The sequence below is a fragment of the Schistocerca cancellata genome, chromosome 1 (genome assembly GCF_023864275.1).
Source record: "Schistocerca cancellata isolate TAMUIC-IGC-003103 chromosome 1, iqSchCanc2.1, whole genome shotgun sequence".
NCBI lineage: Eukaryota > Metazoa > Arthropoda > Insecta > Orthoptera > Acrididae > Schistocerca > Schistocerca cancellata.
Genome location: NC_064626.1, coordinates 661896875 through 661909818, shown reverse-complemented (window position 1 = coordinate 661909818; position 12944 = coordinate 661896875). Strand labels below are relative to the sequence as shown.

General features: G+C 38.4%; 1 protein-coding gene across 2 annotated transcripts in view; it reads left to right on the top strand.

The window, feature by feature from the left end:
- LOC126183769 (TBC1 domain family member 9) overlaps positions 1 to 12944 on the top strand; it is a 204245-nt gene that overhangs the window by 66414 nt on the left and 124887 nt on the right. For both annotated transcript variants that reach the window (XM_049926012.1, XM_049926005.1), the window contains exons 11-13: positions 2227 to 2460; positions 7751 to 7954; positions 8488 to 8746. In XM_049926012.1, coding sequence (XP_049781969.1) covers positions 2227 to 2460; positions 7751 to 7954; positions 8488 to 8746 — 697 coding nt within the window. The remainder of the gene's footprint in view (positions 1 to 2226; positions 2461 to 7750; positions 7955 to 8487; positions 8747 to 12944) is intronic.

The following is a 12944-nucleotide window of genomic DNA, read 5'->3' as shown; positions in this document are numbered from 1 at the left end:
ATGGCTGCTGCCCCTCTTCAGGAACCACACGTTTGTCTGGCCTCTCAACAGATACCACTCCATTGTGGTTGTACCTATGGTATGGCTATCTGTATCACTGAGGCACGCAAGCCTCCCCACCAACGGCAAGGTCCATGGTTCACGGGGGGGGGGGGGGGGGGGGGTCTTTAGTACGTAAAGGAAAAACAGCTATGATCGAATGTGGTTTCCAAAATGCCACCACTGTGATCTATGGCTCAAAACAAGCAGTTTCGAAAGCAGTTTCATTCATTGTAGCAAAAAGCGGAATTATAAGGTAAATAAAGTTGTTGGAATACAACCAATGTGAAATACAATGAAATGGGGTATACAGTTTGTGCAGTGCATTTTTTTGGTTCATCTACAGAGTAAGGTTTGATAGTTTTTTCTGTAATCTCTCAAATATTAATATCTATTGATTATGGCTTCAACAGTGAGAAAAAAGGAATGAAGGAAAGCTCAGGAGGTTACAGACAAGGCAGAAAAATTAATTTGGAGAACTTTGACAAGAAGAGCAATGTAAATGATATTAATAGCAGATTCAGGGGAGAGGGGAAGGTTGGGAACAGGGGGCCTTCGTCTTTCCAATTGCAAATGTCCATTAATCATGATGTCTGAATTTAAAAGACTATGACATGTGCATATCAGTGGATATTTTACTTAGACTTTCCATATTTATTACAAAGTATTTTTCTCAGTGATATTCATATTGATGTTAAGGAATTGTTGGGCCATCGTAAGCTGACATTTATCTGTATTTCTTTATTATAAAGGTTCTCATTTTTGTAGGTATTTTCAAGCTGATATAGGTACATGTCAAGTTTTGTGTAGGCTTGCCATCAGTGTCAGCAGCAATCTTTGCTATTTTGAAAGAGACAACCAAGGTGATCAATTCCAGCACTTCCTTTGCATCTGTTTTACACTACTGAAGGCCGTTTCCAGTAAGAAATAGATTATGTGTATTATTTGTTTCCAACATATTCTCACACTTCCTCATTTGTACAGAACTTTTATTGTGTAGTTTAATTTATCCTTTTGGAACCAGCTGCCCCCCTGGGTGGTGCCGTGGTTTGCTTACACTTCCCCTACAGCTGGCCCTCGTCACCATATTCACAGTTCTCTCTCTCTCTCTCTCTCTCTCTCTCTCTCTCTCTCTCTCTCTCCCTCCCCCCCCCCCCCCCTCTCTCCCTCTCCCAACCCACTCCTACACTTAGAGTGCCATGTGTACATTGTCCTACCTATGCTAAGGTAAGCTCATCAGTCCCACTTTCATCCCATCCACTTGCTGCCTCTCCCTCCCTCACTGTTTTTTCTGAGGCTGAAGTATGACTACCTTTCCATTGTTCAGGATATCACAAAAGTCCTTCCTTTTGATAAACTTATTGATTTGCTGCTACAGTCCTGTATATCCGGTGAATGAAATTTAATGACTGAAATTCTTTACCAGCAGAAACATGAAAACATGTTGTCCTGGAATAGTAATTAGGCATTGTAGTGTCTTGATACACAGGCAGGTCTGAAGAAGAAAAAAGAAAGAAAGAAGGAATCTGCCCAGTAATGTGAACACAGGTGAGCTTCCCCAAGTGTTTTTGTAGTTGAAGGAAAGAGCTTGAATTTCTTTGGTTTCGGGTTGTGATAGTGGGCAGTAAATCTGCCTGAGAACTCAATTGAACATTGAATTTGTAAATTCTGGGAAAGGTGTAAGGATTATTCTTGAATGTTTCTAGAGAGAGAATTTTGTGTCAAGTGTGCATGTGCCTGCATACACATGTGGTTTTTGCTTTACAGTCACCGTGCATGTGCACTTTATTCCCTTCTGTACAATCATAATGAACTCAATAAAATAGCTTTTTTCATTCTTGTCTTAAATCAGTACAAATTATATGGAAGGTGCAATGATGGCATTTGAGGCATTTATGTACGAGATTGCATTATTTATTGCTCAAATAACTGAATGTTTGAACAAGTGTGGTGTTGCAATGAGATTGATGTAGGACATTAAGGGCTATGAAACGTGCAGGAAAAGACTAAAGTTTTTATACTTAATTATATTTCTTCTTCAGAAATGTACAATCAGTTAAGGTGATGTGAAGATTGTGTGCCCTTATTGCTGTGTGTTTCTTGTTGTATCCTTATTCAGTGAGTTTTGTGATGTGTAATTATTTTTTTTATGTTTTTTATTTATTTTTTTTTTTCTTGACTCATTAGTTGCTGTTGCGTACTTGCCGGAATGGAACCCCCAGCCACCAATGATGACATTGTTTAACTGTGAGACTTCGGCAGAATATATTAAACATCAGAAAGAGAAGTTGCGAAAATGGGAAACCCATTTTACGGAATATGGAAGAGGCGTATCTATGTATCGAACCAGCGAGTTGGCAAGACTTGTACTAGGTGGTATACCTGACGAACTCAGAGCAGAAACGTGGATGGCTTTTTCAGGTATGGAGACCAATTTATTTGTTAGCAATTCATTTATGCATTTGTCACTGTTAGGCCACAGCTCTCTGCTGATATACGTTTACAAAGCAACAAGTGTTTATCTTTTTCTGTCTTTTCCTCATAGTACACTTATTAAATTTTGCTGTTCTGTTTAAGAGCTTTAATCTCAAGTTTTTGTAAGAGTAAAGTCATTCAGTCTGTAGCGCAGTAGTTGCTCACTGAACAGTCAGCTGCATACCTCATTAACATAGCAGCGTCCATCAGTGACACGTCAGGAGGGTAGTAAAATTTTTTTTCTGATTTTATAGTTGACATCTTCAGTTAGTCTTGCTAGGATGGCTAGGATGTGTGCATGGTGTGTGTTGTTGCAGGAGGAGCTGGCCGCAGTTAGCGAGCAACTGAAAGTGCTTTTGGCTGTGGTTAGTCACCTTCAGGCTGCTGAATAAAGGTGTAGCATAGGGGACTGATGAACTCAGATGTTAAGTCCCATAATGCTTAGAGCCATTTGAACCAAGGTGTAGTGGTGGTGGAGAATGTGGCATGTCACATGGGACACCTCAGGTGTCACTTGTTTTGCCCTGGGGCTCTGCTTCCGAGGCACCTTCTAGTGCACCTTAAGTGGCGGATCTGCCCTCACAGCAGCGTTCGTGTTTCTTGAGGTTATGGAGCCTCTTAGGCATGTAGTATTCATGGCTGGAAAGAAAGCCAATGTGCACTTAATATGTCTGCCAGGAGGGCTTTGTCTGAGATCAGAGATATGGAGGCGGCCTTGCCTGCAGCTATCAAGAGTGTAGAGTGCAGGGTGTAGACAAGTTGTGGCTCACGTCAGCACCGACGTCAACTGTCTCATGGGTTCTGAGGCAATCTTCAGTTTGTACAGACAGCTAGTGGAGGTGGTTAATACTGCTTGCTTCATGCATGGGGTGCAAACAGAGCTAGCAGTTTGCAGCATTGTTCCTAGAATTGGTTGGGGTCCTTTGGTTTGTAGCCAAGTGGAGGGTCTCAACCAAAGGCTTCGTCGATTCTATGGCAGTTTTGGCTGCAGATTTCTGGACCTGCATTGTCCTTTGGGGATTTGTAGGCCTTCTCTTGATAGGTCAGAGTGCACTACATGAAGCAAGCAGCTACTCCGGTAGCAGAGCACTTGTGGAGTGCACATGAGGGTTTTTTAGGCTAGGCATTAGTTTGAAGTGCTCTGATGAACACTTGTCAGTTGGTCGATATGCAGCAAGGGAATTTAAATGGCATTCAGAATAAAGACATTTCGGCTGTAAGTATTCATAATAAAGCTCCCGACTTTACAGCCCTCCAGGAAAGCTCTCACACTCAAATTATTCTTGGGACCCAGACCTAGCTGAATCCTGAAGTGGAAAGCTCTGACACACTTTGTGAGTCATGGCACACACATCGGAGATCATATTAGAGATCATAGGAAGGGAGGGGAGGGGAGGGTGTTCATTGCAGTTGACAAAAATATTTCCTCTAGTGAGGTCGAAGTTGAGTTTGACAGTGAAGTTACCTTTTCACGTATAACATGTGTGAGTGAAACCAAGTTAATTGTTCGATGTTTTTACATGCCACCCGATTCTGTTGTGATAGTTCTAGAGTCATTCAGAGAAAGTCTGTGGTCAATAGCATGTAAATACCCAGATCATGCAACACTGGTTGGAAGCGATTTTAACCTGCCGAGTATAGACTGGGATATCTATGGGTTCATTGAAGATGGTACAGACACAGTAATGTGAAATACATTTGAACACATTTTCTGAGAACTGTCTTGAGCAGCCAGCTTGACAGTCCACATGCAGTGGAAATATCTTAGACCTCACAACTGCAAATAGGCCAATCTTATCGACAATGTCAGTGTAGAAATGGGAATTAGCGATCATGATGTCATTATAGCAGTTATGATTATGAAAGTCAATAAATCAGGCTAGGAGAGCGTTTCTGCTAGACAGAGCAGATAAAAAGTTATTAGTATCTTACTTAGTGAACTAGCATCGTACAGTTCCAATGAGGTGGATGTAGAGGAATTATGGGCAAAGTTTAAGCAGATTGTAAATCTTAGTCTGGAGAGTTATGTGCATAGTGAATGAGAGTTATGTGCATAGTGAATGGATAAAGGATGGAAAAGACTAACTATGGTTTAATAATGAAATTCGGAAGATGCTGAGGATGCAGAGGCTGTTACACTCTCGGTTCAAAAAGGAACACACAAATGACAACAAGTACAGGTTAGCAGAGATCTGTGTTTCTGTGAAAAGATCTATGCATGAAGCATACAACTACTACACCGTCACACCTTAGCAAAAGATCTGATGGAGAAAAATCGCTAAGTAGGTCTAAGGCCTCCATTCAGTCCCTTGTTGACCAGCCTGGTGCGGCAGTCAAAGATAGCAAAACAAAAGGTGAAGTTTTAAATTTTGCATTCAAGAAATCATTTACAGAGGACATTCGTACAAACATACCATCATTTGACCATCGGACAGACTTCTGTATAGACGACATAGTAATAAGTATTCCTGGTGTAGAGAAACAACTGAAAGATTTGAAAGTAAATAATCACCAGATCTGGGTGGAATCCCAGTTTGTTTTTACAAAAAGTACTCTATGGCACTGGCCTCTTACCTAGTCTGAATTTATCGCAAATCTCTCGCCTAGCATGAAGTCCCAAACCAGTGTGTTGTCCTCGACAACGAGTGTTCATCAGAGACAAGGCTATCACCAGGAGTGCCCCAGGAAAGACTGATGGGGCCGCTGTTGTTCTGTATATACATAAATAATTTGGCGGACAAAGTGGCAGCAGTCTGCGGTTCTTTGCTGATGATGTCATAGCATATGGTAAGGTGTCGAAGTTGAGTGACTGTAGGATGTTACAAGATGACTTAAACAAAATTTCCAGTTGGACTGTAATAGTATTGTGAAAAGGAAAGTTGCTACTCACTGTATATTGGAGTTGCTGAGTCGCAGATAGGCACAACAAAAAGACTCATAAATAATAGCTTTTGGCCAGTAAGGCCTTATTCAGAATTGGACTGCAAACACACTGATACACTGTCTCACAAATGCAGCTCACACACATATGACTGCAGTCTCAGGCAACTGAGGCCACACTGTTTGTGTGAGTCGTGTTTGCATGAGTGTGTATGTGTGTGTTTTCTATCTAATTCTGATGAAGTTCTTACTGGCCGAAAGCTATTATTTGTGACAGTCTTTCTGTTGTGCCTATCTGCGACCCAGCATCTCTGCTGTATGGTGAGTAGCAACTTTCCTTTTCACAATATTGTTACATTCGATCCTGGATTTTCCATGGTTTAAAATTTCCAATTGGTGTGATGAATGGCAGCTAGCCCTAAATGTGGAAAAATATAAGTTAATGCAGATGAGTAGGAAGACCAAACATGTAATGTTCAGGTACAGTATTACTAATGTCCTCCTTGATACAGTCAAGTCATTTAAATATCTGGATGTTAAGTTGCAAATCGGTATGAAATGGACTGCGGTAGGTATGGCGAATGGTAGACTTCAGTTTATTGGGGGAATTTTAGGAAAATATGGTCCATTTGTAAAGGAGACAGCATATAAGATGCTGGTGTGACTATTCTTGAATACAGCTCAAGTCTTTGGAATGTGTACCAAGTTGGATTGAAGGAGCACATTGAAGCAATTCAGTGGTGAGCTGCTAGATTTGTTACCAGTAGGTTTGAACAACATGCAAGTATTATGGAGATGCTTTGGGAACTCAAATAGGAATCCCTGGAAAGAAGGCAATGTTCTTCTCAAAGAACACTATTGAGAAAATTTAGAGAACTGGCATTTGAAGCTGGCTGCCAAAGGAAACTACTGCCACCAAAATAAACTATGTATAAAGACCATGAAGATAAGGGAAATTAGGGCTCATATGGAGGAACGTAGATAGTCATTTCTCCTTTGCTCAGTTTGCAAATTGAATAGGAAGGGAAATGACGTAGTCGTACAGGGTATCCTCTGTCATGCACCATACGGTGGCTTGCAGAGTTTAGATGTAGCTGTAGAATTTTTGTTGTTGTCTTGGAATTTGAGATTACTGCTTATGGTTAAGGTCTTTTCACTGTTGTGTATTTATGTGCTAAGAATAAATGCAAGATTTTAATCCCTGTAGTGTTCTTATACTTTAAACGAAATAAAAAAGAAAAGTAATTCATAAAATAGTTAAAATCCCAACAAGACAGTAAAGCTGCCTGGTTCTTACTTACTGGAGGTGTGAGAGTGAGGGTGAGATTGTGCTGGGGAAAGGGGCAGGTCACTCAAAGCACAGGCTAAGAGGGGCCCACCTGTTATGAGGAGAATGGTAGCTAAAAATGAAAAAAGGGACCTCAGAATAAATGAGAGAGAGTACAGTACTAAGCATTATGGAAGCTTTAGTTCAGATATTACAGTAGGGACAGAGTTGGACTGATTAGAAGAAGATGAGAAAATGAGAAGTAGAAAGAATAATCCAACCAAGAAAAATTGTGTGTGTGTGTGTGTGTGTGTGTGTGTGTGTGTGTGTGTGTGTGTGTGTAAGATTCCCATCTCTGCTGGAGTTGGAGAGAAGTTGATGCTGGGGTGAAGAGGGATTATGTGAAGTGAAGTGCTGGTGTGAATGTAACAGGTGGTCACATCTCACTTCTCATGTCATAGAACACACCCAGGAGATGGGTACGGGACAGTCCCAAGGTGAACAGTTATTGTTTGATCAGTGATGCATTCTGTCTGTCAGTTTTGTTGTAGTTTTAGTAGTTATTTATTTCTTCTGCTCTGTGCCCTTCTTACCCCTCTCTCCTTTCTTTCCCTCCTCCCACCTTCATCTGTCCCTCCCTCCCTCTCTCTCTCTCTGCCTGCTTCGCTCCATCCCTTGTATTCAGTGCACTGAAAATATTTTTAACATGATATTTGCACATATACTCACCAAACAGCACCATTTGAAAGCACATAAAGACTAGAAAGTCCTAGCATTCAGAAGCAGGATCTCCTCTCATGTCACAAGAGAAAATGCTTGAACAAGAATAGACTGGTATGGTTTCAAGATGGAAGCTAACTCTAGTTAGAGTTACCAGGTGAAATCCTTAAACGTTATTAATCTATCTTTCCTAGGAGGAGGAGCCCCTTGTGCTGAAAGCTAGTTTTGTCTTTCTATTCATTTCTGTGTGCTGCACAGTGGTGAGCAGATTTTCTGTCTATATTACAAAACTCTTAACCAGCTGCTTTTCGTACCAAATAAGTTACGTTCTACAATTGCATTTGTTTCTTCAAATATATATTTCTATAGGTGCTGCAAATGAAATGGCAGCTAATCCTGGTCTTTACAGACTACTTGTAGACCAGTCATTAGGCAAACCATCGACTGCAAATGATGAGATAGAGAGAGACTTACATCGTTCCCTACCTGAACATCCAGCATTCCAATCAGAAGTTGGTATCTCAGCACTGCGCAGGGTACTTTCTGCATATGCATGGAGAAACCCACAGATTGGTGAGTCAGTTTTCATTCTCTTATTTAAAAGAAAAGGTTAGGTATTACTAATTTATTTATCTTGATTCATTTCACATCAGCAGGTGGAACTGCATTTCATAACTTGAGTCCACTTTAAATATGGTGTCTTAAGGGTTGAAACACACCTAGTGATGTTGATTATGGAATGACTGCATGACTAAACAAATTAAAAATGAATACTACAGACACAAGTCTAATTTAGGGCAAAGTCTGTATTCAATATCTGAGGTTTGTTGGAGGGATAATGAAACACCCTGAATTATTTGTCATGTGTCTTCATGAAAGACATTTAGTTTAAATATTATTTAAGAATCAAGGTTTGCTATTTTGTTGTGAATCTTGTGATGAGTGACAGTAATCTAGTAAACTGAAATGTGGGGGTTGGGAAGGAAGAAGATCATACTGGTGAAAGGCCTTGAGTTTGATGAACTACGTATGGAAAATGGGAAAGCGTTGATCAGGTTACACACAATCTGCATTTCAAAAACTGAATGTTATGTTTATTTTTATAGGTTACTGTCAGGCAATGAACATAGTTGCGTCAGTACTTCTGATTTACTGCTCTGAAGAACAAGCATTCTGGCAACTTGCAACACTTTGTGAGAGCTTGCTCCCAGACTACTACAACACTCGTGTAGTTGGAGCACTGGTAGACCAAGGTGTTTTGGATGACCTCACATTGGAGCATCTACCTAGTCTACATGCACGGCTCGATGCACTAGGAATGATACGCATGATATCTCTGTCATGGTTTCTCACCATTTTCCTCAGGTACTTTAAAACAGATAATATTTTATAAAAGTTGTGGTAAATTCATTTACTGTTAGTTTTTACCAAAATTATTGCAAGCTGAGATTGGCAAGTAGAAACTGAAACACACACACACACACACACACACACACACACACACACACACACACACACACCTATTTCTTGTTTTCATTAACGACCTCACTCTTCGTTCTGATACAAAAAGTAAATTTACCCTTTTTGGAGATAATACTGCAATTCTCACTGACAAATTATCAGACAACAATATTGAACGAACTGTGAACAAGGCTTTCAATGAAATTTTAAATTGGTTTTCTTCAAATGGTCTCTCACTCAGTGCAGAATAAAATTTATTATGTGAGATTCCGTACATCACAAATAACTCGTGAAGAAATTAATGTAAAGTGTACACATTAACCAATACAAACAGTTCAGGCTACAAAATTAGTAGGTGCCTATATAGGCAGCAAATGTAATTGACTATCCACATTCTTCATCTCTTTAAAAGACTTAGCTCAGTAACATTTGCACTATGAATTATTGCTTCTGTAACTAACGTAGATACCATTAAGGCTTCCTACATTGGTTACTTTCATTCATTAAGGTTGTTTTCTTTGTATTTTGGGGAACTAAACTCTCGTAGAAACAAAATTCAGTGCACAAAAAAAAGAAAGACCATTGGAGTAATGAGTGATGTCCATCATAGACACTCTTGCAGAGACTTGTATTGAAAGATGAGGATTCTTACCACCTCCTCGTTATGTGTTATTTCCTTGTTGACCATTGTGTGTAATAATTTTTCTCTGCACAAAGACTACAGTGAAAATCATGACTACAGCAAAAGAAACAAAAACAGCCTGTATATTGAATTGAGGAATTTAATCTGGTTCAAAAAGGAATTTATTTCTCCGTTCTTAAGTTTTTTAATGCACTCCCACCACATATCAAACTACTTCTCAAACAGTTGCCAAAATTCGAAAGAATTGTGGAAGATTATGTAATACAGAATTCTTTTCGTATGGTCATTCAATTTATGAGAGAAAATGAATATAGTCATTACACACAATTATTGTACAAATACTTTTAATTTTGTTTTGAGAATTATCATAGATATACAAAAATTTGTTTCTTGGTACTCGTGTATTTATTAGCTTAATTTTGCTTCCTGTGTGTATCACTGATCCTTCCTCAGTGTAACACAATTATCTGTTAATTGGGTATATGTCCTTTATTTGATAACTTTGTTTACATTATATCTTTTATTGTATTTATGTAATTTATATCTTAACTGTGTACAGTTTCACATACTCCAGTCATAGCAAATTACTCGGCACATGTATCTACAGAACACTAAATAAATAAATAAATAAATAAATAAATAAAACACACACAGACATGGTAATGTTTACTCATGGCGACTTTTATGCCAGAAGTAATAGTGTGGTAAATATTATTAGAAAATAGTGGTAAACAATAAAACTGAAGTAAAAGTACTGTGGCATCAAGAATGAGATCCTGGCAAGTGTCTGATATCTTCAGTACATATTACAAATCCATTTAGTAATGGGCATAGTGCCATTCTGGGATTCATTGTAAGTGCAAGTATCAGTAGGCAGCTGATAATTTCAAAATATGGAGGTGAGGGCAAGTAACAGCAATGCTTGAAATGCGTGAGAAGTTGATTGGGAGATAACTTGCATACAGAGAGAATTCTTCTTAACCATAAGACCTTAGGTGACACCACCAATCACTAGCAAATTCAGAGTAACATGACACCCATTTGAACTTTCGACAGAACAATTAGCTTACAAACCTTTCCCTAAATCATTGTAGTCAAGGACCATGTAAAATAATGTATACCTTTGTGTATCCATTGCATTGCTTTCCACCATGACAAGATCTTCTTGTGATTCTGCTGTTCAAGACTTTCTGGATATAGGAAATTTTGGTGTCTTAATAATTTATGAAGTTTAAATTATGGTAAAATGCATAAATGACATATTTTGGAGGTATGGTTTTTGTTCTTGAATTAAAATAATTTAGAGTAACTGAATTTTTCATTGGTGCTTGGTAGAAGTTAATAATATCAAAATAAAGTTCTACAAAATTATATTTATTTCTTCATGAACTGGCTTTGTTTCTCAGGCCTTCTTCAGGTGACAACTGAATGTCGCAAACACAGATAAACATGGTGTGCAATGTACATAGATACTATTTGTATAAAAGACACAAAAATGACAGTGTTAAGATGGAAAACATTCATATGATGCAGTATATGAAGTTTTACATTCCGTTAAGAAAACGAAAAAGATGACCCTACTGGAAATACACACACAAATGGCACAGAGTGCCAGCTTAGTATTAAATTATCAGACTCGGTTTTCTCTTTTCCCCTTTGTTAAATTAAATTTTCTTCACAAATGTTAAATTCAGACTGTAAATTCATCTTATTGCTCATCAGTTATTTAATGTATCTCCAAATAAAAACTTTGCTTTCCCCATTTTTAGTTTATGTAATTATTTCTTTGTAACAAACTGTAATGTTTTCCTGTGTGTGGTGTATATGCCCCTGGACACTGGGAAAAACCTAGGAAATTTTTCGTCCACAAAAACTCCAAAAACTTTCCAAAATTCCTGGAATTTTTCATTGTTTTAGTTTTCAGTTAAATTTTTGTAATTTTGACTGATAACTGATACTCCAACAAAGAATTTTACTTTGTCCCACTGCTGCAGAATAATGCTCCAGCAATAAAACATAAATGAGAGAATACCATGAAAATAAAACCGTAGTTGCAAAGAAAATGTGCCATTTGCAACAAAAAAGACACAGGGCGCACACAGGCCTCTGCTGACAGTAAAATGTGTCAAAGGCTATAGCACAAAGACTGTACAATAGTTCTCAAAAACAAACTGCTTTTGATGAGCATGACATCACAACTGTTTAAATTTCTAATAAGGAAAATATTGTGAATGGCGATTTGGGAAACTTTGAAAGTAAAGTAAATTTCCTTTTACACAAGGTGCATCATGCTATGTGTGAGAATGTGTGATGAATTTCTTAAATCATGGAGTGTTTTAATCTCATTCAAAACTTGAAACTTTGAGGACTGGCCACTTACAAAAATTTTGGGTCCAGGAGACCAGCCATTATGTCGTCATTTAAAATTATACTGACACATTTGCATTTGATGTATCTTAAAGGGTAACATATGCTAAAGGAATACCAAGGTTATCTTTTCACATTTATTTTACTTCTTTAAAGGTTGCAAATTACGTGATAACAAAGGAAAAAAGTATAATAATCTTGACTGTTAATTTTAACCTAAAAAAGTATAAATATCCATTAAAAAGTGTTGTTGAGTTCTTGAGCAATTTCTGACGTAACTGGCTTTTCTACAGAAATATCAAATTTCTTTATGGAAAATGTAATCAGTCAGGTAACCTATGAAACGTTCGTTGCATGGCAGTGGACTTTTTTATTTATTGATTTATTTATTATTATTATCATCGAGTTGAGCTTCTATGGACTGTGCGGTAACAACCAACTTCTTGTTCTTGTTCCAGCTTTGACTTCCTGCCGATATCTTCTGAGCCCACCAAGAAGTGCCTGTTTATGCTCTGCAAATAATGGTCCTCCCTGTCTTTTGGACATTGATGACATTTTAAAACCTTGTTGGTGGTTCACCAATCTCCTAACTTTGTTCCTGTCAGGAATTTCTCTCTCTGAGATACCAATCTGTCTAAGATCGTTTTCACATTCTTCCACATTCTTCGAACCATCTTGGCCCAATTTTCTTAGATCGGATGAAACTCCATATTCTCTTTGTAAGTCAATCACCATCGATCCTCATGAGGTGACCGTAAAATAACAATTTTCTCTTCTTAATGGTTGCTGTGATAGGTTCTGCCTTGCTGTCCAAGTCCTCATTTGCTCTCATTCGCCATTGTCCATCAACCCATCTATTACCTAGGATTTTCCTTAATATCCTACACTCTCACTTTCCCAGCCGCTCAGCTTGACCTTGTCTATTCATGGTCAAAGTTTCGGATGCATATAAGCCCGCAGGTTTTACAACTGTATTATGATGTCGGAACTTGGCCCCTATACTCAAGACTTTTTGTTATAGGTATTCTTTGTCAGTTGGTATGCTTGGTTTAACTTCCTCATCCTGACATTAATTGCTTCTTCTTCTAATCC